The following is a 25,887-nucleotide window of genomic DNA, read 5'->3' as shown; positions in this document are numbered from 1 at the left end:
ACAAAAATTACCCTAAGATCATATTAGGAAAGGCTATCAAGCGATAGCTAGTTTTTTTACAAGCTAAATACCTCTAGTACGGAGTACTTACTCTGTACTCTAATCTACCTACGGTAGATATGGAATCGATTAGATAACTCCCCGTATCGAGATCCACCAAGCCTAATAGACGAGCGTGGGGGTGGGGAAGAAAGTGGATTTCGAGAAGCCATTTAACAATTTAGTCTAATTAATAATAAAAATAGAATTTAATCTAATCTTATAAAGTAAGAGAATAAGAAATAATTGAATAATACTCCAAATCATTAGTAAAATCAAAATTGAGGTAAATAATCACAACACAAGCCTCAAACATTGTAACAACAACCCTGTAACGATACTATACTGGAGGCAGCGGCTGCCTAAGGTTTCGTCTGGTTGGTAGTTGTGGGTTAAGGCTTTATCATTGGTCTTCACTTGGGAGTGAAGTCGTTACTAGATCAAGTAGAATGTAGGTAAACTAATTGATAACTAAGTTGAGCACAAAGCTCCTTAACTACGAGACTAAATGAATGTTTATATACCCTATATCATCTTTTGAGGACCTTTGGGACCCTAAGGTCCAAAAGGTCCTCAAGGTCCTCGAGGTCACGTGAATTAATGAATCGTGACAAACCCTTAACTACCTTACTACCTATATCAACATCGGAATCCGGCACATTCATTGCGTGTGGAACTAATTTATATACCCCGCACCCCACATCTACCCGACCAAGCACAGCCCAGCACCACTTTCCAACTCCCATCCATCTCCTCCCTAAATTTCCACCAACAAAATCCTCAATATGAGTCATATCACCATCGCTTAAATACAAATATGAATAACTCGACCAGTCTGTAGAATGATGGTGCTGTCAAGGGTTAGCTTTAGTTTTAACCTTGCTTGCAAGGGTCTTTTGATCATGACAGCTGTGAGGGAATCTGTACTGCATCATCGTGTAAGATTTTAGCCTTCTCTTCTTCTACTTAATTTTCTATGGGCACGTGTTTACATGTTTACATAAGATCTTACATAACGCATTACCCATCTTCCTACTATCACTTCCCATCACCCTTCCATCGTCCATTCTATAAACCGTAATCCTAATCCTAATCTCAACTTTAGCCCAAAAGAATCTCACAGCTATGTCCCCTACACTAAAGAAAGCCTTCTTTCTCTCCACTCCCCACCATCCCCACTCCCCACCTTCCCTTCTCCTCCCAAAACCCAGAGTACCACAAGCATACTCCGTACAGCACAAAAGTAATCTCAACACACAGATAATGGCTTATTACCCATATAACCAGCAATCAAGTGCCTAGTATACTGAGCCGAATTACGAATACCTAATTAGTATTAATAGCTAATAACCACAGCCACACGAGTAGAGTACATATATATAGTATATACAGTATAGGCTAAAGTGATAAATAGATGTGATCTACGGAGTACTCCGTAAATCAGATATGATATGATATCTAATCAGATCTGATTTGAAATGAAATGAAATGGTGTGGTAATATCTAGTGTTTATTTCCGGGAGGGTTGTTTTATTGGTGACTTTGTTTGTGTATACGGAAATATTTGGTCTGGTGTTTAATGAATGGTTATGTATGATAATGTAGGAACTGGGATGGAGTGAGATGGATTGGTGATAAGAATGGGGTATTATGGGTTATGTATTATGAGGTGGATATGCGAAGGGTGTTTGTTAAAGCTGTTGATGCTGTTTGGATTTTATTCTTTTGGCCTTCTAGTAATAGCGATTTACAATGGGTTCCCGAGAGTTCATTTTCTATTTCTTTAGTTTTTTTTTCAATTCCTTCCCATCTCACCCCACCCTGGTCCGTCCATCTATCCATCTATCATAAAACTAAAGAGTCTGCTCCAACTCCAATAACTCTGCAAACTCATCATTCATTGCTGCCAATGTCTTCTTCTCAGGTAACGCACACGGTTTCCTAGGCAATCCACCATATCCATAATATCTCTCCAACGCAACCTTCACACTAACAAAACCCCCCTTAATAGCCACCCAATCTCCTCTTGCAACAATTGCTTGTAATTCCCTCGCTTCTTTTAATTTTCCCTCCTCGAAAAGTCTCATGACTTTTACGCATGCTTTAGGTGCCAAGTTGGCTAATCCGGCAATCACTCCATGACCTCCTACTACCATGGTTTGTAAGATGAAATCTGCAGATCCGCCTGTGGTGAGAAAAGATGATTTGGCAGATGCTGCAATACGTGCTAATTTTCCCGTATTTCCACATGTGAGTTTTACACCCACGATATTGGGATGAGCAGAGAGTGTAAGAATGACATCGGAAGTGAGATCAGATCCTCCTTGTGCTGCAGGATAATTGTATATAATGATGGGAATTGGACTTGCATCAGCAATTTGTGTGAAGAAATCCAATATGCTTCGTGGGTTTAGAAGTGATGCGTAATAACTGGGTGGTAGAACAATTGCATAGTCCCCGCCTGATTCTTTGGCTTCTTTGCAGAGTTCAATGGTTTCCTTGACGGATTGAGTACCGCAGCCTACGATGATAGGCATGGATGATGCTCCAGCTTCATCGAGAGCTTTACGTGTAGTGGATGTGATGAGAGAGCGTTCGGAATGTGTGAGATGAACTGCTTCACCATTTGAGCCATGGGTAAGAAGACCTGCAATACCAGAAGTGGCAAGTCTGGAAGCATGTTTGGCGACTGTTATGATGTCAACTTCTTCGGTGTCTGGATGGAAGAATGCCACGGTTGGGACGTATATTCCCTGAATCAATGGACGATGTCCAGTTACAATGCCATTTCCATTTGCATGAGATTGTGAGGGAGTCATCGCGTTTGGCATTTAACAGAATCTTATAAATTGATGATGGTCTCGAGAAATATGAAGATGAGAATGGAAGAAATTGAAAGAAGAATTTACCAAAACTAACAGAAGTAAATAAAAGTCTAAATCCAGTCTCGGACGACTGGAATAGGGACTATCCATACCTCAGATCTTGTTCATCACTTACGTACAAAAACATGACAATGAAGGCAGCCGCCTCAACAAATCATACCTTAGAATCACTACCATCAATTTCCAACATCTCACGTTTGAGTATGTACTTAGTATTTAGTGTCGGATGTCAATTCCCCATACAAATACGGCCCCCACGTTTTCAGAGCACGCGGATGATTTGCAAGAGTGGATATCACGTTTTGGAGGAAAATGATGATTTTGGATGAGAGATATGGAAGGAACCTCGGTCTCAAAGGGCTGTCGTCAGACCCCCACACTAAGACCTGCTGAACCCCACACTTGGTATACTATTAAAGTTTGATGATGTGAAAGTCGAATGATTGAGCAGGTGAGAGATCTGCATAGCGTATGTACCTAGGGTAATGGAGTAGTGGGGAGATCCGATGCGGGGCAGAAGTAGAAAATCTTATGAGCGATATGATCTGTACATGTATATCAAATCGTAAAGAGAAGGGTTTGCGAAATTTTAATGCACGTGTGATTTCCGTTGTAGCATTGAAAGGTATTGATTTTGAATTAGCCGTAACATAGGTAAAGGTGGCCATACGAATATGGAATATTCAGGCTTTGTTGATGTCATCATGGTCTAAAAAGGTCGAAAGAGAAATCTCCGGTGAGGTTCTGTTGGTGTATCTTACCTCAGTTCGTTAAAGTACATGTACAGTATTGGATCCTGCAGGATACATTATCAATTTTGGAATCCTGCAATTCCAATTTGATTATAACATGTATGCATCAACGCACATGTTATATATCATCAACGGATGTGGTAAAGTCGTACCCTGCATCTTTCACTGACATTAACTGATCGTTGTACCTACATAGAGGCTTGCGTCCCGGATATGCATAACACACGGACCAGACCAGACGGATGTTAGACCTGATATGTGGCCACCACGCTTTATAGAATTAAAAAGCTGCATTGCGGGCTTAGGGATCTTGGGAATAAGATCTTGCTTGTCAATATCGGATCTCGGGAGAGATGAGAAGTTGATAATGCAGAATTGAACGAAAGTGGAAGGAGCAAGACGCTTAGGAACTCCCGCGCGACAGGAATTCAAGGGCCAATGAATATACTGGCAAGGACAACACATGGTGCTCATTTGGAGTAGGTATATGGGTGGGAGTGTAATCTTATGAATGTTGAAATCCATCACAACCACTCTGCATGGGACCTCAAAATATAGCCTATACCTTCCGGATTAAGCGCTTATTGCACTCGCCAAAGACATTATAGTCGAAATCCCCCAACTGCGTGCCGGTATCCGTGAAGCCCTGGGCCATGTCCCCGGCATTCATTCCATACCCCTCCTGTAAGTTTATGCCATTCCTACTTCGCCAGCAGGGTAGATTATGACAACGAGTTCAGCCCAGACCGAGCAATAAAGGTAAGAACGGGAATCAAGTTTACCTGGAGAACCACTGGTGAACCTAGTATGTGGCCACTATTCTATGTAGGACAATATGTAGTTTGGCTCCACTGATACCTGAATGGGAGTAAGACACGGACCACAGGGCAACTGCCATGGATGGTTCATAGGACTCTATGTGCCTTTGTTGAGCTGCTTTTCAAAGTGGAAATCAATACCATGTCAATGGTATTCTTTTGGCGTGGGGGTTCGAGGGACTGTGAAAATGCGCATGTGCACTTTCGACCATATAGGCTTTCACTGTGATACCTATTTGAGTAATCCAATATTCGTAGGACAATACTTCCCTTATGTGCTAATGTCCATTAATGTATAGAGTGTTCGTAATAAGCTCCTTTAAGATCCTACTTCCCTCTAACTCTCGTTCAAACCCTATCAGCTATCATCCCCCAACATCCCTAAAATGAAAGACTAAATGCATTCCCGGACTCACCCTCCTACTTTCCTAACCTCAAATTAACGATCCCACTGGCGCATTTCTCGACGCGCTTTCTTTCTAAAGTCTTTATCTTTAATATTCGCATCGCATCCTTCACTCATACTGAAATCAATCCAAATAACACGGTCCCCTGAGCGCTTGATCAAAGCATTAAGTGGATTCTTCAAATCACCATGTAAGACGCCCCGCAGATGCAGAACTTTAAGACCTTCTCAGCCAGATCGAGCAATGTTGAGGTTTGATGTATCATTGCCATACATATCGATATTTCGAGCTGCCACAATCTCGTCCAGAATCACGCCTTGTAGAATGCAGTTTCCGGATTCATTCATAAAGTAACTCCGCCAGGGGTCCTTTCGTACCATTTCATCGGGCACTTCATCCACCAGGAAATCAGTGTACACTGCGGGTCGGTACACCGTCGATCGGAATAGTTTTCGAGGTATTGTCCCTGTCCGATTTACTTAGGGCGGTTTTGTAAAGTTGATGTATCCATAGTACTTCGGTATTGATGCAGGTGGCAGTTCGCTCGCCCGCGAAAGTCTGTTATAAGCGCTTCGTTCCCGCTCGAAGAAGATGTTAAGTTTGGGTATACCGGATAGTGATATATCGCTATTTTCGTATTTATGCTTTATTTAAAATGATTAGAAAAGCGGCTCGTCTTTGTATAATGTGCTAATACGTACTATTTTAAGTGCGAATTTTCTGCCTCCAGCTGAAATGCGGTACACCATCGAATGGTCTCTGGGTCCAATGACTTCTAGAATGGTGATTTCTGACTCCGAATATTTGAATTTTTGGGGCACTCCTGAGCAGTCGAAAGAAGTGAAAAGTGTTTTCTCAGAAGCAATTGCCTGATCTGCGTTGAGATCGCGGAGCTGAAGAATAGTTGTTTCAGCGACGCGTTGACGCTTGGCTTGAGAGCTACTCGAGCTCTCATCCCCTTGGTTCTGATCGGGACTCCTCTTCGAAGGTGGTGACACGTGTATATCACCTACTGTCATTGCAATTGGTACAGCTCTAGAGACTGGATCTGAACTCATGCTGCAGTTTCTTGTGAATGGAGTTCAGATTGTTATTTTGAGAGTATGCAATGAAACTTCAGCTGTGCCGCGAATAATATTAGGTATGAATTCGAATGGATGAATATTGTCCCACTATTTTTGGTATTGCTGCCTAGCATATACAAAGTGATATATGTACCTAAATCTAAAATAATCTTCTGACAAAAAGAGATAAACCAAAAGCATCTTTTTTCTGCAATAATAAAATTCAGTCGCTCAAAAAAGCAACATCAAAAGAGAGTCAATTAATGTAACATCATTGGCTATCAAAGCCAGAAACATGGATGCAATGCAAGGGATAAGGATATGATTGGAACCCTTCACCTCTAAAATATCTCCTGATCCAACACGGCGTGAACCGCTGTGAGACTCCAAAATTTATATCGGTAGCAAATCATCTTGTCGATTACAGCTCCGAATTGAGAGCGGGCGGGGTCAAGTATAACTCTCACACCCTCATGCTAACACCCAGTCATATCCTTCGCTTTCCTGCCAAATAAATCTGTAGGATTACAACTTCATCCTCTTTCAAAGATACTGGAAGCATATGATGAGAAAGAGAAAGCTAATCAGAAATTGCTTTTGCTACACACGCTGCTACAAAATGCATTTCTGAACTGAACTAACATGTAGTGCTGGATGCCAGGGTTAAGTAGAGGGTAGGGTATACCCCAGGTTATTTTGAGTAGGATCTGCCGGATGATTATTTTGTTTTATTTCTATGGGGGAAAGTAAATATTTTATAAAATATCAAAGGGTATAAGTATATCTGCCGAGTATTGTAAGTCTAGTACCCCACTTCTCGGCCACTTTTTTACACCAAAAACGGTGAAAATCAATCTCTATAACTTTCTTGTTTATAAATTTAATAACTTGAAAATTTAATTATAGAATTATTATTTATATAGTAATAAATTCTAAAAATCTCAGATTTTTCACGATTTTATTGATTGAGATACTAATGATTTAAATTTTGATTTTCAATTTATATAGGATTTTGTTACGAGGTTTGCCGTCTAGATCACGTGGAAGTGCTCTAGGCTCTCGGAGTGGTTTATAACTAGGCGTTAAGCAGGGACTTAAGTGATGACAATAATGATATGCAATTCGTAACTAATAGTAGAGTATACTAAATGATTGATCTTGAGCACGAAGCTCTATACAAAGGAAATCCATCTTGATTATATAGACCTTCGTGTTCTGAAAGTCGATCGACTCTTGAAGGGCCGATCGATTCTCACGAAGTCGGTCGGCTTTCTGATCAGGTGACATTTATCACATGATCCTGCTAACTAATTGGTCACTTGATGCAGGTTATGTTACGCCATCGTAACACTTCGATAAGGAATCTAGAAATCCTGGGACGAGTGTCCTAGGATAAAATGTCCTAGGACAAGCGTTCTAGGCAACCACAATGGAACAGGACAAGTGTCCCGGGAGTTCAGGGTGAGCTAGGATAGTATTCGTCCTAGGATGAAAATCGTCTCAGGATAATTGTCCCAGGGCAAATTATCCTAGGAGATAAAGTATCCTAGGATAACTGTCCCAGGATTAGTATCCTGAGGCATATAGGATCACGTGATGGAGCCTCCAGGAGCGGAGGCTCCTTAGGGCTCCTGGAAGGGATCATTATATAGGCAGAGTAGTTTCATAGTTTAGGAGCTTCGTGCTCAACTTAGTTATCAATTAGTTTACCTATATTCTACTTGATCTAGTAACGACTTCACTTCCAAGTGAATACCAGTGATAAAGCCTTAACCCATAACTACCAACTGACGAACCTCAGGCAGCCGCTGCCTCCAGTACAGTATCGTTACACCCAGGTAGGGTGCAGGTGCCTATGCCTACTGAATGGATATCTCCTATATCTCATCTTTGCTTGGGCTTCCGGTGTTTATAACACCATAAGATAGATTTGAATTCTTGGAATCAAAAACAATTCCTGAAAAGGTATAAGTATGGTCTAATATGATCTCCCTAGTAAATGGTTGCTTGTCTTTCGTCCTCAAAATCTTACCTAGTATTGTCAATCTCGAGTTGCGCCTACTTTAGTTTCAAGCGCGCCCTATAGACAGTCTCAGCTGTTCTGATTGCAGATATAACAATACTACCAGGGCCGAAATGATATGGAGGAAGGAACTCCCGTTTCGTTTTGCTCTCTTTTCCAGCTTTTAGTTTAGCGATGGACAAGTCATCCACCGTAATCACTTACATTACTTACTTACCTAACTACCTGCTGGATTCTGGAAAAAAAGAAACAAAAGTAGTTTTTAGTAGCCTTTCGATACTCCACCACCTAGCCTTCATTGATCCACCAAGTCATCCACCGCTCTCCAACCTCAGGAAACCCCTCCTTCTCCAATTATCTCTGCAACCTCCTTCTCCAATCCACTCTAGAACCTTGATCGCTTCCCGGCAGGTCCATCCCGCTTGAAATACAGAAATTTATCCTTACCCATTCTTTAGGAACAAATCCGGCTGTTTCCCAGTCAATAATTCCTATTGATCCTTCTACGGCTTCCACAATTATATTCCCAGGCCCCAAGTCGCAATGATAGAAAATAATCGTAGACCAATCCATCTCTACTTCCTTGCAACTATTCAATAGGCTTCGAGGACTGCAGTCAACGGATAATTGAAGCTGAGTAAGAAAATGATCCGATAGGTGCTTGCCATCAACGCCGCCGATACCATCGCCCTGCCATACTGCTAGCTCCTTGCAGATATCCGCGATTCGAGAAACATAGTGTTGCTTCATTGTCTCGTCGATAATAAGCCATGCTTCAGTCAGAGTTTGGTCAGCCAATCTACCCAGAATGATATAGTATCGACCGTCATTCTCTGCATGGTAATGAACATCTGGAATTGCAAAACTGAGGGGACGTCTTTTGTAAAGGTAGTCTAACGTAACGTGCTCTCGTGTGGCATCAGGATCCAGGATTTTGACTTTGCAGAAGGCATCACCGATGCTCCACACTGCTGATGCCCCACCAGCATCATAGATCATCTCGATGTGGGTCGTGGCTGCCAGGGGTCGAGATGCCGGTAGTGGGCATGGTGCTTCGGAAAAAACGTAAAAGAAGCCTTTGCCATCATTCCACGTGTACTTGGATGAAGGGAAGCGTTGTCGAGTAAGAAGTATTCTGTATCCAATAACCCAAGAATTTTCGTCCACCTCTTGTACCGATTCGTTAATAGGGCAGGCATCATTTGGCATTCTGTCCATAATGGGATACCAGAGAAATGGAAATAAGCAACACTACTAGGTAAATCTGTGTTGGTTATTGGATTGTTCATATAAACATGCTTCAAATTTCAATGGTAAGGACACACGAATCCAATTGGTAGTGTGTCACAAAAGATTCCGCCCTATGCTTGCTTGTGTAACCTAGATCACGAGACTTCGACAATTGACTTCTAAATTCAGAAAACTTCGACGGAAATAAAACCACTAGAATTTGTTTATACCGGTAATGTTACTTTACTATCTATATCTATTATAATACGTACTAGAGGAAAATAATCACGCTTCGCCAATCCTTAGCCTTGCAATTTCGGCAAACATTCTTTTCGCATCATCGTTTTCATCCATCTAGTGCCAAGAATAATAATATTATATGTTCCCGGGCGTTGCGAGACATCATCAGACCCTCATCGAGCTTATAACAGCCTAGTCAATCAGGTATGGACTACTTAAACTTCTTTGTCTAATAATTCTCACCCACCGTGAACTATCCCACACACATTAAAAAACATCTAGAAGTTAAAATCGAACGACAAAATGACTTCAGCAGTCAAAGATGAGTATCTCCTTGATCGAAGTACTTTGGGCTCCTCTCGGTGAGTCTGAATCATTCAACCATATTCTAACTAGAAGCTAAAAAATTCAAGTCTCTATATGCAACATTGGCTTTGGCAAAGACTGGCCGGTCATCTATTGCATCCAAGTATTCCAATCAAGGAAAAGATGAAGATTGCCGATATAGCGTGTGGAACCGGGTAAGCGTTCTTATGTCTCGTAACACGAAAAAGATATTACTAACAAAACTAAAGAATCTGGCTCATAGATTTAGCAAGAGAGTTTAGGGAATCAAGCACATATGTACAATTAGACGGTTTTGATATCTCAGCTGCTCAGTATCCTCCGTCTGCATTGCTCCCCTCAAATGTCAAATTAGATATCCTTGATATCTTCCAATCCATCCCACAGAACTTGAGGTGGCAATATGATGTGATTCACGCAAGTCTTCTATGCCTCGTGATCCGAGACGGAGATCCAAGATCAGTTCTAGAAAATCTGCTGACATTGCTAAGTTTGTTTCCCGCTCCGGAGGAGTCTCTTTGTGAATCAATCTGAAATATTTCCAGAACCCGGAGGTTACGTTCAGTGGAAAGAAAACGACTTCAGCGAGATGTGCTGCACATCTACTAGCCCGGATATATCAACCAACGATCTCAACAGTTTAAAGAAATGGGTATATGAAGTTCCATTGAAGCGATTCCCCAACTTTGAGTATTTCCCCCTCATTATTTTCCCTCTTCAAAATGGTAATAGTATACTACTATACTGTAACCCTAACATCATGTAGATGGATACGTCAACTCAGAACCATCTTCCAAGAACGAGGAATAACAATTCTCGAAGACCAGCTACTCGACCCCGAAGCCGATATTGCGTATGCATGGACATTAATGCACATGGATGGGATGAAGGAATTAGTCAATGTAGCAGCAGAAGGCTCAAAAGAGGGAATGGAGTTGCATCGACGCGCCGCTCGGGAGGTACAGAGAGGTGCTTGTCTAAGTATGAGGTTGGTGAATGTTGTAGGTAGAAAGGCTGGAGGTGACTGAGGTTCTTATTTGTAGAGGGGGATTTTTCTATCCTCCGGGAATGATGGTAGCGATAAGGTAGTGCGTCAGAACAGGAGTAGGATTTTGATAACCAAGACGCTTAGACAAGTATTATATGGGCTGCTCAATTCTCACCGAATACTTTTGCTGCATATTCACAGTAATCTCCCCAATAACTTCAAGGCACATCATCGAGCAGCTAGCCACCATCCCTTTCATCCTATCAAACTTAAACGCTGAGATAACGAGGATTACATATAAATATGCCTTGGAACATCGGACAAGTACTTTTGATTTTTGGGTTCAGAAGAGCAACACGGCACTAACGTCCCTCATATCTCTCTTTTCGCTAACTGTTCGCAATGCTTCCAAAGCTGCTCTTGAAAATATGGCTTAATTAACTACGACTAACTTTTTTTCCCCTCTTTCTAGTTAAAAATTGAGGTGATTTCAGACGAATACTGGGTAGGGTGGATTGAGAAGTGAGGATATGTTTAGAAGATACTATCATATTACTTGGGTTGCTTCTTGCTTGGATTGAAGCAACCCAACACAAAATACTGAAAACTCATTTATGCAACAAACTTTTGCAATGGGATGATCCACCTGTGATTGTCTCTATATCTATAATATTACTAGGTACGGATATAGCACCTGATATATCCCAACCCTCTACTTAGTATACAATATCCGATACTTATGCTTACATACTCTCTTTTATCTCACCGGAGCGAGCCATTTTCTTCTCATCCCACCTCTTTTCTAAATCTATTTCTTCAATATCAGTCAAAGCTTTCCCTCCTATTGTCCTCTCTCCATCCCCAAACATATCCTTCAAGACGCTATCATATGCAACCCAAGCGTATCTAAAAATTGCAGCCATTATATTAGCTAGCCAAGCCGGGATCTTCCCATTCTTATCTGCGACAATCTTTCCCAGTCCCATCACCGCCAGAAGAAAAGGTAGTAAAGAGGAAACAATTAATATTTGCGCCATCTTTTGTCTTATAGTTGTAGCTGTATATGATCTTATACCATACAAATAATTAATATATTCCTCCGGCAAATTATGCTCCTTAGCTCCATCCGTTATTAACTTCAAATATCGCGCGGATGGTTGCGCATAATTGGGATCTGGTCGACAAATGCGATTTGGATCTTTGCTGTCGAACGGACAGAGTAAAGTATGTGCTTGGAACGGTGTGCCACTGGGATTCGGGTCCACAGTCTTGCTACCATCCGGGAGAACGTAACATTGAACGAGTTCATCCTTATATGAAGTGCCGCCTCCTTCCGTAGCAATAATGGTTCTATAGTCGTCGAGAGTCACTTCGTAGACTACACCAACTAACCCCTTATGCCATCTTGTCTTGTGATAGTCTTTTGATCGAGGAGAACCTGGTTGGATTTTTCTGTATTGGCAGTTTGCGAAGCAAGGTTCCGCGTAAGGTATCCCGCATAAATCGAATGTGAGATCGATTGCAGGAACATGGACGTTGACTGCGCTTAGAGGTTTGATGCCGCGTTTTCCCTTGAACGTCTCAGCAGAGAGGTTGGAGCCATAGGCTAGATAGAGCACGGTCTTAGGTTCTTCCCGACTCGCTGAAGTCGGTGGAAGCAGAGGCGCAGAACTCAATTCTAATCGCGAAGTCGATGTTTTGGGCACTTTGACTGGCTGGGAAAGGACCGCCGGTGGTTTAGGGGTGTATAGGTCCCAGAATCTTTGCGATGGCGCGCGTGGCTCCTCGTCGCACTGCATGATGAGTGAAGAAGATATGAAGTTCTGGAGATGAGATTGGTTCGGTTGGAACGAACGCAATCGAGGCACAAAATGACGAATTTATATAATAATAAAAAATGAACACTTACCAGGCCCTACCTTCATGCTTATAAAGCTTTTAGATGTTTTCAAATTATTGATTGATTCCATGACCGCTCATCCGCCGTTGGTTAAATGCTTCGGACTCGAGAACAACCCGTTTCCCGTACGAGACGCCGCCTTAAGTAAGACTTTATACGCAATATTTTTCTAAAGCGGCATGGACCCAGCTTACCTCCCCCTTAACCATTCCCCATCGGAAAAGCTTTTGGAGCACCCCATGCCCAACGCCCTACGTTAGACTGCGAGATTTGTCACCGTTAGCGATTGCTGCACGCTTTAGAATATTCTACTCGTATATATGGAGGCCATTACCAAGCTGTGGGACTGTCAATCTTGCATCGACTGTGCAGCATCGTCTGAGACCTTCTAAATTTTGGACAACGCGCAGTTATCTGTCAAAATTGGAGGTGATGTCATAGAAAGGAAGTTTTTCCTCGGCTTCAGTAATAGGTTATTACTAAACATAAATATGCTCACTACCCCTGGGTTCTTTCTCTCAGTTTGGCTTTCCTTTCCTTTGTGATTAGTCGGTGAAGCGTCGCTGCGCTACCACCTTGGATGCATTACCACCATGGCATCCTTATTCTATTGGATAAGTTGCTCATGAATTTGCGCACTGCGGGCTGTTCTTGAAAGAGGGGCCGTGTCGATGATGTTTGAGCTATTGCACTTCTCAAATTGACTAGAAGTGTAGTATAGTTTTCCTTTTCAAAAGCTTAGCAAGAATCGTGAAGCCTTCCTTATTGGTCGAAGAAACCGAGAATGGAAACGACTAGCTTTCGAATTGTCAAAATGGCGGATGTCTGGAATACAGACTGATTGACTCGATTTGACCGCAAGCTGACATTTCGAGCATTTTTCCTCCATTTACGAATGAGCCAGCCAGATCAATCGTTGAAACTTGGAACCTTTTCAAAAATTAATTTCGCGCGGTGGTTGCATGGACAGACACTGACTCTAGCATTCTACGTCTATACAAAGGTATGGTGAGATGTGACGTGGATCCGCGCGGTTCGGTCTAATATGCTACTGTCCCAGGAGCAAGCGCTGTGTGATAATGCAATGCAGATATAGATCTGACAGCAGAACCATTGCTCGTGCAGCAACCTATATATACGTACAAAACCCGCACTTTCAGCAGCCTCTTTACCTGCAGTACTGTAGCTAACAATCACAGCAGTGAGGTCTTTGAGTCTTTGAAACAACGGCTATAAGGCGCCAACATATTAGTTGAATGTTAGTCCGGGACACCAATGAACTCCTCCATGAATCTTAGCATTTTAAACTTGGAGCGCCGTGTCGTGATGAATTTTATTGAATAATTGATTGCATACACTCAGACACAGGTTCGTGGATGGTAGGATTGTACTGCTCTCCACTTGGCTCCGGGCTTCTCTTCAATAGTTTAGCGGCCGTTCGAGAAAGACGGATTGTATATTCTAGTTTGTGACCAAAGCAACTCCTGTGTTTTTGAAACGCTCCCAGTGAGCTTACGGCCTCGTGGAGGGATTTTCTATCAACGCAAGCTATAAAAAGGTATCTTCGAGTGAGGTTAACGCCGAGCTCTCATCTACATTCACATTGAGAATCTGGTGATCTTGACCGCAATGACTTTGTAAGATGACTCGAATTCTAGCTTCGTTACTTCTTCGAATGGACCCTGCTACCTCTGGGCGAGGGGGATCAAGCACAGTAAGAAGATCGAGGAGTGTCAGCTTTTGTTCACGCTGTGTCAATATTAAATAATGGATTAGATCCGACATTCTTACCATTTCCCGATTTTGTGGCTCTCTTTAGTGAGGATTTGGCTGACTTTTGGAATATCGCTAAAACACGCTTCACTACGTCCTAACTCACTCCGCTTATTTAAGCAACTTTTATTCAAGATATATCTGATCGAATACTACCACATGGAAGAAGAACCCCGACATGGAGGATTGGAGGCCAATTTATAGGAGTTCCTAATAAGTTTATATTTTAAGCCGCCCTCATTGTGTGATATTCAGCCCCGCTTGCTGTTCACGATGTTCTTTCGCATTGCTCGCTGCATTTCCTTCTAGCCCATAGGACATTTTTCCGAGAAGAGGCTTCATCTCGAAAGTCTCCCTTACCACGGCGTAGCTATAGTAGCCACACCTAGCAATAGGCTGAGCTTTACTCAAATCAACTAATCCATCCGTCAAAACCTTATCCGAGATATGAACTCCTACGACTTTGCCAATAATGATATCGACAGTTCCCGCAGGAGGATTTCCTGGCAACCTCAATGTAGAATGATACGTGCATTCGAACCTGATGGGCGACTCTTCGACCATAGGAACAACGTGTTTAAGGTTTGTTGACGGAATCTTTGTGAGTCCGGCTTGCACGAACTCATCAACACCGTAGGCGACTTGCTCGGACGTGGTGTTTACAGCTTCTCGAAGATCCCATGTTGCCATGTTCCATACGAATGAACCTGTCTGCTCAACATTGATAGTGGTGTCTTTTCGAATATTTTCAATGGTTTGATTGGCTGAAAACATTACATATGGCGGGTCAAAGGTCAGATTATTGAACTGGCTATCTGGAATCAGTCTCCTTATCTAGAACCTCCGCATTCAACCCATATGGTACAATAGGAATTGAAATACAAATACATACCTGTATGGTGCAAGATTATCTTTGCCATCTTTGGATCTGGTAGATATCCAACCAATAGGCCTAGGTACAACACAAGCCTGTTATTCCTGTTAACAAAAGCCAGTATCGAGCAAGTCTTAGAGTTCTGACTTTGAATGGATCCCGTGGGAGGTTGTGATCAGTAACGCCAGGTTCGTAGAAAACCATGGCTGCGATATAGTGCCTAAGTGAACAAGCCAAAGGAGTTCAAATTTATCTTGCTAAGTATAAAATGATCAAGATCTAGAAATATGATGAGATTTTCTAGTATTTTTATAGCTTTGTGCCCCTCAATGACGGACGATGTTATCCTTAACGGTTATGGTAGGGCGGGGCATTCGGTATCTAGGATGCAATCCGGTAAATGTCTCGGGAATAACATTCGCTCCATTTTCCGATTCTTCCGGAAACCTCCGCAACGAATTCGAATTGCTTAAAACAACGTTGGAGAACTATCATCACGACGTATCTTCCTTCATAGTGTTACGGCAAGAAAATCATTCTACAATCAGATGTCAAACTCAAAGAGCCATCATCTCTCTCAGTCCAACCAAGACTTGCTTTCATGACCTTCAGATCCTCAGCTGAGACTTTAAGGGAGATGAGGTTTGGAAAAATCGACGATGAAAATGATTCCTACTTGGAGGCTGGCGCTGTTATGCACAAGGTCTGTGAAACGGATGAGCCAGCATACCTCTTCAACAATATGAGGGGTAAACATGGACTCTGGCAAGTCTTGGTCCTCCAGCTTTGGTTTGCAACAATTCAGAATAAATGACATGGTCTTGTCTCACCTCATGTTGGACTGCCACCCAAAGCAGACAGAAATGTTGTCCGCTTCCCACGAGGAACTTATTACACCCGAAAGTTGTCCAAGTAGACCAATTGAGAAGAACAAGCTTTTTGTTGATGAGTTTGAACTCACAACAGTTTCAATTCCTATGGCCTTGCCGGTTGATTGTAGGGAGTGTAGCAAGACTTATGGTATGCACATTCTCCAAACACCAGACAAGTCATGGAAAAACTGGTTGATTGCTCGAACTATGTATGTTTCACGATGAAACTTATTTAGCTGGATTGATCATTCGTCCTAAACACCTCTAATAGCTCATAACACTTGGAAATAGGTAGAAGAAAGACCATCAAGATTCTTGTTCCGTGCAGTATGAGACACTTGTAGCTGTTAATGAAGAATACTGTGAACACATTTCAATGACCAGATGATGCGAAAGATGTTGGGTTTGTCCGATAAAGATAATCCTACAAATAATTCTCGAGACGTGGAATGGTTTCCGAGGGAAGACAAGAAGACTCAATTTTTGAGAATTGTACGGATAGATTGGCCTGGGAGTAATAGGTTTTGTTGCAATAAGGGTTTTGAAGGTTGTGGGAGTTTACGTAAATAGACCGGAGGAAAAGAGGTTGGAAGAGGGAGCTTCTGGACCTACACAAAATTAAAACATCAACGTTCTGTACCCAAACATGAGCTATACGAGGAAATCCTGTCTTCCACTTTATACTTACCAAGTCATTGTTCCCAAATTGCTTGATCATAACGAGCCCGAAAATATGTGAGGATCAAGACTGCATATGATTAGTCAGCTAGTTCTCCGAAGGGGAGCTACACTCCGTAGTTCCAAGCTTTGGCTTTCGTAAGTCCACACTAGTAACAGTACCTCCTACCTCTTGTTAATTTTTTATAAAAAATGGCTCTCGTCTCTGGACCAGGACGAGCAGGTTCTGTTGCGCTGCCAGAAGAACTTCAGCTCGCCATCGAACCCCATGTGAAATACATACAGAGTCTCGACTCCGTAAGTATCCATCCTTCTCGCATCCCCGCACTTGCTGACATCTTCTACTTATAGCGCAAAGATGAGCTCGAATATTGGCACACAGAACATTTACGAATAAACGGACTCTACTGGGGACTCACCGCACTCCATTTACTTGGCCGACCCGATGCGCTACCGAGACGGGAAACAATTGATTTCGTTTTGAGCTGCCAACATAAAAATGGTGGATTTGGAGCTGCGCCAGGCCACGACGCCCATTTGCTGTACACAGTTAGTGCCGTGCAGATATTAGTGATGGTTGATGCTGTTGAAGATCTAGAGAAGAACTTGAATGGCGAGGGCAAATATTTAGTCGGCAAATGTGAGTGCTTTGATATTTGCGATTCGAGGGGCCATACCATTACTGACTTTAAGTGCAGACCTCGCCGATCTACAAAATAAGAATACGGGAACCTTTGCGGGAGACGAGTGGGGCGAGGAAGATACCAGATTTCTTTACGCAGCGCTGAATGCACTTTCACTTCTACATTTTCTACACCTAGTGAATGTTGACAAGGCAGTAAATTATATCGTTTCGTGTGCGAATTTTGATGGGGGTTACGGGGTTAGTCCGGGAGCTGAATCACATTCGGGACAGATATTTGCCTGCTTAGGCGCATTGTCAATTGCGAAGCGGATAGATGTGGTCAACATCGATAAACTGGGTAAATGGTTGAGTGAGAGGCAAGTAGAATGCGGCGGATTGAATGGTAGACCTGAGAAAAAAGAAGATGTTTGTTATAGCTGGTGGGTTGCGACGAGCCTCGCCATGATCGGAAGGCTGCATTGGATCGATGGCGAAAAGCTCACAAATTTCATTCTGAAGTGTCAGGATACAGAGGAAGGTGGCTTTGCCGACAGACCGGGGGATATGGTTGATGTCTTCCACACTTGCTTTGGTATGGCCGGCTTGTCTCTCCTAGGATTCCCTGGCGTCGACGAGGTTGATCCAATTTAGTAAGCTCTCACATCCCCAAGAATTGTGCTTTGCGCCAGCTAATTTCGTCCAGTTGTATGCCGAAGAGAATTACTGAGCGAGTGCTAGGGCAGTCTTAGGATCCCCTCTGCTTCAATGATATAATGAGTTATGAATAGGGTGAACGTCTTCGCGTTGATTCCTTGATCAGACCCTTTTCACTTTGGGTATTTTTAGTAAGTGGAATCTGGAGCTCTTCCCACGAGCCCAGTGGTAGAACTTCTAATGTAAATTATTGAGCACGAAATATTCGCACCTGGATATGGAAATTGCTCAAGTATTCAGAAACATATCTTTCATTTATTTCCTACTGTAGTCAATTCTATATACCTCAACTCCTGCCATCTAATAACCTCATACCGAATAAATAGTGGTGTTAGGATACAAGGCAGGAGAATAACAATTCATTGATATGAGAGTTTCATGACTTGACACTAGCATGAACACTCACTCATCAGTGGCACATACTAGGTAATATCAAAGTAAAAGCAACATTTACTCCAGTATACTTTACATAACGGGGTCTGATGTCAGTGGAGGTGCTATATAACCCGGAGTGAAGGGTAAAGTAGTAATGAGAAAGAATGACAAGAGATATTGGCTGATGAGGTGAGGACTCTGGAAAGTAATTCAGATAAGATCTGTCCTCTGTATTACTATCTTAGGAAGAGACTGGAGCTGGTGAGAGTTTCTCCTAGGATCTATATTCTCATTCAGCTGGTGGTAAATTAAGTATTATCTCCGATATCTATCTTTACACTGCCAATTTCTTCGAGTAAATGGACCATTGGTTTTTATCTCTATATATTATTGGCTTACACAAATATTATTGAGATTTGTCCTCTGTTTACTGTCATTCTCGTCGTTCTGATCATTTTAATTGTCGCAGCAGTTTATACAGACGGGACATGATAGAGAAGACTTCTGTTGGTGACTTGAACCCGTCCCCCATCTCAACTTATCCTTAATCCTCAACCGTGGATTCTCAACCGCGGATTTTCAACCACCACTACCATTTTCATTCAATGGTGATTTCATGAGAGATACATTCCACCTTGGCCCATTCTCACTACTTCATTCTTTATTATATACTTATTTTAACTTCTACACTTTCGGCGCAACAGTAATAATAAGTAGATTCAATCTTCCATAGCAGAAATCGGGATTTTCGCTATATGAACACTTTCATTGTTGGCCTTCATCTCATATCTATATTCATGAACCACTCTGCTCCGGATCAAGGATATCTGTCATAAGATATCCATACAAGTACACATAATTTGAGGCTCGCATACTACATTCTTTTCTATTCTACTGTAAAAGCTATATCTGCTTGGTTTGGCAAGACCTCTCTGACGCGACTGCCTCTTCTGAAATTGCCGGAGCTCCATTGTCCATCAACGCTCCTTCCGCATTTCCACTCCATCATACAGTTGATGCTCGATCGCTGTCACCTTTTCTTCCGTCACACATCACTCTTCACCATATGCAAGTCCTCTCTTTCTCGACTGTCCTATTTTGAGGAAACCATCTTCTTCACACAAATTTGGAGAAGTAATCGACGACTTGCTACCTTTGCTCATTCCCATCGACAATTAAGAGCTGGAGCATTTATTTAGAACAATCTGTAAGTTTTGATGCCTCTCAATCTTTCTGCATAACACACTACGCATAATCTTCGATTGTTACCTCTTGAAATGTAAAAGTATTGTACTTTTGGACGCACGGCAGAAAACAATGCTTCTTCTTTCGCTTGATATTTGCCATTTGAGCAATTGAACACCTACGGAAGTTAGACGTTCGCAGAGGCTTTCTGTTCGTTTTGTTCGCCAGCCTGCCATTATTCATGTACATTCAACTCTTTTGCACTTGCACAATTGCTAACTGCTTTGAATGGATAGCTGCAGCCGAAATGTCGAAGAACCACACCAATATTCCACTGCATTGCAGTATTTGCCCAAAGAATCCTCAATTCTCCGATGTATCTCATCTTCTTACCCATACTTCTTCCAAAGCCCATTTATCCAATTATTTTAAGCTTAAAATCAGAGCTGCGTCGGAATTGACAGCGAAGGTTCAACTGGACAATTTTGAGGATTGGTATGACAATTATGATCTAGAACGATTATTGTCCGAAAGACTCGCTTCAAAAGATCAAAAGAAAGCTGCCAAGGACAGGAAGGTCAGGAATAGCAAAACAATGGTAATCTACACTTTTAAATGGAACATATACGAGTGTGCTGACTATGAGAAAATAGCCTGGGCCAGCAAAGGTCAAGAAAGAAAACGAAAATATTCATGACAATGAGGCCAATTTGGCACCCATGTTTCGAGCTCCTGTTCCAAGAATGCATCTTTGGCCAACTACAACAAACACCAATATGAGTAACAATACGTCTACATCTAACTCTGATATGGGAAGCGAGTGGGATCACAGTGCTGTATATGCAACGCCCACTTCTAGACGTCAGATCCCAGGTTATACGCTTCAGAAGACACCTTCGGCAGTAGAAACGGCATCAGTTTCTACCAAGTAAGCACCAAATTTATCATATTTGAGAAACGTATCATGCTAACCATGCTCCGTATAGTCTTATCACGCCATTGAAGGAGGAAGGCGCAGATGCCGAAATTCTCGAGAAACTTTCAGACAGTGCGAAGTTAAAGGGTGTGTTCTGGCCTGGCATGGATCTCTTCGATTCTGCCACAGCTGAAATGAAACGAATGAGAAACCAGAGAAAGGATGGCTCAATCCTTGAATTGATGATGGCCGCTTCTGCAGAGGTCCAACCCACTGAAATCTCCTACCACCCAGATGGAGCATTCCGGACTTCCAGAAATATTTTTGGTCCTCTTTCGACAGAGACTAGCCCTGTAAGTTTTCTTATCGTCGTCAAGCTCTCTCATTTTAAAATATTGCATACCAACTTTAGAACGCTTAGATTCGAGACCCTACCCCAAAGAAACGCAGAACTCGCAAAGCGGCCTTGACAGATGTCAGTGTCAATGTCCCCCGTTTAAGAGCTGGTCGACCGCCAAGGGACTCGGTTAGGAGCCCAGAGAAGCGACAAATACCCGCTAGAATGCGTCAGCCTGCTGGTCAACTTGCCTTACAGCCAACGCCAACTCTCAACCCGTTGGCATTTGGCGCCCGATTCACTCCGAGTAATGAGGAAGATGAAGAGTTCAGAATGACCATGGAAGAGATGGGAGCTAAGAAGCGTTCTTTTAGCGTTTTTCAAGATGCTCCTGAGATTAGCCCAGGTCGCACAGAGAGTCCATTGGAAGATCACAGGTTCGACTTTTCGGATGGCGCCTCGAATAGCTTCACTAATACGAACATCGACGACCATGTTTCTCCCACACCGGTTGTTAAACCTACTGCGATGCGTATGTTCTCCAAGGACAATGGTCAATCCGACGTCCAGGGCCGTCGAACCGTCTCAACCCCTCACCATGGCTTCCCAGCTCAGATGTTTTTTGAGAATGCATCAATGTATAACCCGCTTTACAGCCACCACCCGCGATCTTTCTCATTTGGGGGTGACCATTCTGATCTCTCCCAAATTAGCCAGGAGCACAAGCCAATGAATGGTTTTGTTCAAGGTTTTCATGGCAACTTCAACTCGGTCAGCCACGACTCGCGTCTACCTAGCAATCATTTACATCTTTCAGGTTCCATTACCCATAGTGCGAATGTCAACATGCCACATTTTGGTATGTGAGTTTGGGATCTCTCACTTTTTACAACACTTCAAACAACACGTTCCTATATATTACCGCTTGAGGCGTTTCGACTTTCGAATAAGATTTGTTATAGCAGGCCGTAGTTGTGGTCAAACTTTTATCATCAAAGGCATATTACGAGGAAGTCTGTTCTTCCTGCTCTTTCTTACATTCTACAATTATTTTAACTGGAAATGGGGCGTTAAAGAGCTGAGAATTGCGTGGGTATGCTGGTTCTGCATTGCTATATAATCTTTTGACCTGGTATCATATATTTGTTTTACAGCTGCTCCATACCAATTATAAGCTGCTCTAGCTGGTCGACATCATTCTCTAGTACATTAGAAATCATCTTAGAAAGTCCCAATAGCTTTTTCTGTTTCACTTCGGCCTCGAGCTCCCGTGATTTAGACGCAGCAGTATCGAGTACTGCCTTTGGGACTCGTGCCAACCGTGCCACATTCAAACCATAGGATCTATGTGCAACGCCTTCTCCGACTTCATACAAAAACGTGATTTCCTCATTAACATCTTCGCCATCCTTATCCGCATTGGCATTAGAAACTTGCTTTCCATTCCTCTCAGCAGTAAACCTCATATGCACATTCCTCAACTCCTTTCCTTTCTCGAATCCTCTTGCCACGCTAGCCAATGTCTGATAATGTGTAATAAATAAACACAAGCACTTCGTTTCCCTAACTACCCAGTCCAACACTGCTTCTGCTATTGCTACCCCGTCATGCGTACTAGTTCCTCGTCCCAGCTCATCCAATATAACTAGAGATCTTGGACTTGCCGATTTGAGTATCGATGCCGTTTCGGAAAGCTCTACCATAAATGTTGACTGTGCGGTAAATAATGAATCATATGCGCCCATACGTGTATATATACCATCTAATAAACCTAAGCGGGCGGATTCAGCAGGTACGTGAGAGCCGATTTGCGCGAGGATGGATATTAAAGCTACTTGGCGCACGTAAGAGGATTTGCCGCCCATATTTGGACCGGTGATTAAAAGGGCGCGGGTGTTGTCGGGGTCGGTGGAGAGCGATGTGTCGTTGGGAATATAGGTTGAGGGGAGGAGTTGTTCGACCATGGGGTGACGGCCACCGACGACGGAGATTTCGGTTGTGGAGGTGAAGGTGGGTTTGCAGTAGCCGGGGAGGGAAGCCACGGCTGCGAGCGAGAGGAGACAGTCAAGTGTAGCGAGCTGGGATATGGTATCACGGATGAGGGCGTAGTGGGTGGAGATTTCGGCGAGGAAGGCGAGGAATGCGGTGTCGCAGGCTGAGGAGAGCGATTCTTTGTGCTGATCACGTTCGCGGAGGAATTTGATGACTTCGGGTGTGTGGAAACGGGAATTACTTTTGGTGCCGGATATCTTAGCCCAGGAAGCGGGTACTTTTTTGAGATCGCTGTTGGGGACTTCTATGAGGTATTCGATTCCAGCTATGGTGACATATGTGACGGGAGTTTTCTTGGATAATTTGGAGGCGGCCTCCTTGCGGTGGGCCTCCAGGTCTTGCTCCACGGCTCCAATGCCGCATTTATGCTCACCTATTTCTTCGGTTTCGTACTCTTCAAGGAAGAAGGCGTATTTGTCGTCTTTTCGAGCGGCTTGTGCGTTGATCTTTTCAAGGAAGGATATCACAACTCCACCGATTTCGGGAAGGGATGCTACAGCTTCATTGAGAAGGACCGAGTCGAATCCCGCATCGGAGGGTATTTTGACATGTGCAAATTCGTTAGCTATTCTTTGCATTGTCTGAAGAACCGTGAGAAGCTCTGGTCGAGTGCATTTGCCATAGTATATGCGGAGTAAACTCCTCTCTAGATCTGATCTAACTTCCCGGAGAGTGGCGTTTAATTTGTCTACTTTTGGAGTGTTGACGTTGTCTTTCAATTCCTCCACTGCAGCGACTCTCTCTTCCAAGCGCTGTTTATCGAGAAGAGGCCTACCAACCCACTTTCGCAGTAACCTCTGTCCGAATCTCGTTTGAGTCTTATCCAGAGTCCAAAAGAGACTCCCTTTCTCGGTATGATCTGTCTGATTGGTATAAATCTCCAAGCTTGTGAGAGTGTTTCCGTTTAGTAACATGTGAGATCGAGCACTGAACGACTGGAAGTATTTGGTGAGATCAAACACATGTTCCAATCCATACTCGGTCATATGGGTAATCATAGCAGACAGGCAAATGGTGACCGGCTCAGTAAGTCTCAAAACTTTCTCTAAAAGCTCCTGTTCTCGCGCATTGTTGCTGCTCTGATGAGCCTTCAATTTGTCCGCATAGAACTGGGCCACACGAGAATACGACTCGGCAGCCATAGTTTTTGGTTTTTCCACCCGCTCAACCCTGATTCTATCGCCAAAAACATTGGTAGTGCTACCTGAAAGATGTTGTACAAGCTTTTCGGTGGCTTTTGTAAGTTCCCCAACTATTAAAAATTCGCAAGGGGCAATATGTAGTAATCGTGTCTCGATTTCACTCCGCATGAAGCCATCCTCAAAATTGTCGTATATGAAATCTCCTGTCGCCGGTTGAACAGCCAATATGCCAACTTCAACTTTTTCGTCCGTTCCCCATCCTTTAGCTTTTGTTTCCGTTATGCAGAGGAGGTAGCCCGTTGCAGGGGCACCACCAGATGGTGCATCGGTCGAATCTAATCCTTCAATATCATCAATGTATGTGCCTTTAGTATAAACATTTGTAAGTTTTCTAACGAAAGGAGTATTCCGGTTGTCTCCAGCCTTCTTCAACGCAGCTGTTTCAGTTTGTCGAACTATACCGATTTTGTGACCCGCTGCCACGAGCCTCTTTGCGTGTATGGGGAGTCGATGAACGGGGATACTCGCAGATGCAAAGTAATTGAGATGCGCCTCTGAAGGATCTAGGTTGCGTCAGAAACATCATCAGGTAGTTTCAAGAACGGACAACTTACGCTCATCGAATCGAAATTTGCCCGGTATACACACAATGCTGAGCACTTTTGCTGCTGTTCTTGCATCTTCGCCAAAGAATTTAAACTTATAACCGACTTCTACAATGAGCAATGTATCCATATGTTTGCGCTTAATGTCGAGAACTTGTAACTCCATTGGAGTCAACTTCCCCGTCTTTGCCCCCTTCTTCTTAGTCTTCACAGGCGCAGGCGCTTCTTCCTCATCCTCCATATCTTCATCGCCCTCTAAGGCTGCATCATCTTCAGGTATACTCCGTTTAATGCTATCTGGATGCCCCAATTTTTTGACAAACTTCCTGTGTAAGTCGGCCTTCCGTGCTTTCTCCGATTCCTCTTCGAGTTCCTCCTCAATTGTAGGTTCCGCAGCTACTGATTGACTCAATCCCGAGAACATATATTTATTCGTTCGTGTAGATGGTTTGGACTTGCCTAGCATTGAGCTAGACGGCGCCTTTCGAGCATTAGCAGCTGGCAGACTAGAGCCTTCGCCATCTTCTTCCTCAACATCAACATTTTTTGCACGTTTGGATGGTCTTTCTGTAGCTCCGGTATTTCCTCCATTTGCGTCTTCCTCCAATGTCCGCTTCGAACTATTTCCAGTGATCTCCGCTGTTTCATTTGTTTCCTGGTCGCTTTGGGCATCATAGAGATTTTCTGGGGCATTGGAAGCAGGTGGCGGGCTTGAATTTTGAGGTTTTTGACTCGATTTTGGAGTAAAGAAACTAGATATTGATTTTTGGGTCTTAACTGGAGTGGATTTTGGTTTACCCATCACGGCAGAATCCTTAACAGCTTTTTGTTGCGATGGGGAATTGGTTTGGATTTGCAATTGAAATGTTGCTTGGGTAGGGGAGACGCGACGACGCGGCAGGCGTAAAGTGGATTACATAATCAATCCTGGCGTCGTCGCCGAAGTTTTGGTGACCAAACAAAATCATCCTCAAAATCTACTGCAATTGGTACGAAAGCACCAATCATTGAGCTAATGCTCCTTCTTATAAACCTGCACGGTGGTCCG

The 25,887-nt window shown here is 43.1% G+C and overlaps 11 protein-coding genes across 11 annotated transcripts; 5 read left to right on the top strand and 6 right to left on the bottom strand.

Annotated features, from left to right (window-relative positions):
- Nucleotides 1–1,892: 1,892 nt before the first annotated feature.
- SS1G_02917 (hypothetical protein) lies at nt 1,893–2,858 on the bottom strand (the record flags this gene model as incomplete). Its single annotated transcript, XM_001596645.1, has 1 exon — nt 1,893–2,858. The coding sequence occupies one exon, from the start codon at nt 2,856–2,858 to the stop codon at nt 1,893–1,895; it is 966 nt and encodes a 321-aa protein (XP_001596695.1).
- Nucleotides 2,859–5,380: 2,522 nt separating this feature from the next.
- Nucleotides 5,381–5,959, bottom strand: SS1G_02916 (predicted protein; the record flags this gene model as incomplete). The annotated part of the gene is made up of 2 exons (XM_001596644.1): nt 5,381–5,545; nt 5,603–5,959. The coding sequence occupies 2 exons, from the start codon at nt 5,957–5,959 to the stop codon at nt 5,381–5,383; spliced, it is 522 nt and encodes a 173-aa protein (XP_001596694.1).
- A 2,383-nt stretch (nt 5,960–8,342) lies between these two features.
- On the bottom strand, nt 8,343–9,206 carry SS1G_02915 (hypothetical protein; the record flags this gene model as incomplete). The annotated part of the gene is made up of 1 exon (XM_001596643.1): nt 8,343–9,206. One exon carries the CDS (start codon nt 9,204–9,206, stop codon nt 8,343–8,345), a length of 864 nt encoding a protein of 287 aa, XP_001596693.1.
- A 555-nt stretch (nt 9,207–9,761) lies between these two features.
- On the top strand, nt 9,762–10,066 carry SS1G_02914 (hypothetical protein; the record flags this gene model as incomplete). Its single annotated transcript, XM_001596642.1, has 3 exons — nt 9,762–9,820; nt 9,872–9,979; nt 10,048–10,066. 3 exons carry the CDS (start codon nt 9,762–9,764, stop codon nt 10,064–10,066), a joined length of 186 nt encoding a protein of 61 aa, XP_001596692.1.
- A 459-nt stretch (nt 10,067–10,525) lies between these two features.
- On the top strand, nt 10,526–10,831 carry SS1G_02913 (predicted protein; the record flags this gene model as incomplete). The annotated part of the gene is made up of 1 exon (XM_001596641.1): nt 10,526–10,831. One exon carries the CDS (start codon nt 10,526–10,528, stop codon nt 10,829–10,831), a length of 306 nt encoding a protein of 101 aa, XP_001596691.1.
- Nucleotides 10,832–11,134: 303 nt separating this feature from the next.
- SS1G_02912 (hypothetical protein) lies at nt 11,135–12,590 on the bottom strand (the record flags this gene model as incomplete). The annotated part of the gene is made up of 3 exons (XM_001596640.1): nt 11,135–11,205; nt 11,543–11,697; nt 11,872–12,590. The coding sequence occupies 3 exons, from the start codon at nt 12,588–12,590 to the stop codon at nt 11,135–11,137; spliced, it is 945 nt and encodes a 314-aa protein (XP_001596690.1).
- Nucleotides 12,591–13,040: 450 nt separating this feature from the next.
- Nucleotides 13,041–15,542, bottom strand: SS1G_02911 (hypothetical protein; the record flags this gene model as incomplete). The annotated part of the gene is made up of 8 exons (XM_001596639.1): nt 13,041–13,079; nt 13,191–13,223; nt 13,835–13,921; nt 14,208–14,239; nt 14,483–14,561; nt 14,825–15,275; nt 15,357–15,433; nt 15,486–15,542. 8 exons carry the CDS (start codon nt 15,540–15,542, stop codon nt 13,041–13,043), a joined length of 855 nt encoding a protein of 284 aa, XP_001596689.1.
- A 629-nt stretch (nt 15,543–16,171) lies between these two features.
- Nucleotides 16,172–16,505, top strand: SS1G_02910 (hypothetical protein; the record flags this gene model as incomplete). The annotated part of the gene is made up of 2 exons (XM_001596638.1): nt 16,172–16,419; nt 16,502–16,505. 2 exons carry the CDS (start codon nt 16,172–16,174, stop codon nt 16,503–16,505), a joined length of 252 nt encoding a protein of 83 aa, XP_001596688.1.
- A 575-nt stretch (nt 16,506–17,080) lies between these two features.
- On the top strand, nt 17,081–18,164 carry SS1G_02909 (hypothetical protein; the record flags this gene model as incomplete). The annotated part of the gene is made up of 3 exons (XM_001596637.1): nt 17,081–17,185; nt 17,240–17,528; nt 17,587–18,164. 3 exons carry the CDS (start codon nt 17,081–17,083, stop codon nt 18,162–18,164), a joined length of 972 nt encoding a protein of 323 aa, XP_001596687.1.
- Nucleotides 18,165–20,094: 1,930 nt separating this feature from the next.
- Nucleotides 20,095–21,907, top strand: SS1G_02908 (hypothetical protein; the record flags this gene model as incomplete). Its single annotated transcript, XM_001596636.1, has 4 exons — nt 20,095–20,385; nt 20,441–20,715; nt 20,774–21,056; nt 21,146–21,907. The coding sequence occupies 4 exons, from the start codon at nt 20,095–20,097 to the stop codon at nt 21,905–21,907; spliced, it is 1,611 nt and encodes a 536-aa protein (XP_001596686.1).
- A 281-nt stretch (nt 21,908–22,188) lies between these two features.
- On the bottom strand, nt 22,189–25,641 carry SS1G_02907 (hypothetical protein; the record flags this gene model as incomplete). Its single annotated transcript, XM_001596635.1, has 2 exons — nt 22,189–24,788; nt 24,849–25,641. The coding sequence occupies 2 exons, from the start codon at nt 25,639–25,641 to the stop codon at nt 22,189–22,191; spliced, it is 3,393 nt and encodes a 1,130-aa protein (XP_001596685.1).
- Between the last annotated feature and the right edge of the window lie 246 nt (nt 25,642–25,887).

The sequence above is a fragment of the Sclerotinia sclerotiorum genome, genomic scaffold (genome assembly GCF_000146945.2).
Source record: "Sclerotinia sclerotiorum 1980 UF-70 scaffold_3 genomic scaffold, whole genome shotgun sequence".
NCBI classification, from domain to species: domain Eukaryota; kingdom Fungi; phylum Ascomycota; class Leotiomycetes; order Helotiales; family Sclerotiniaceae; genus Sclerotinia; species Sclerotinia sclerotiorum.
The sequence above is the reverse complement of the archived record's forward strand: the minus strand, read 5'-3'. Positions and strand labels throughout refer to the sequence as shown.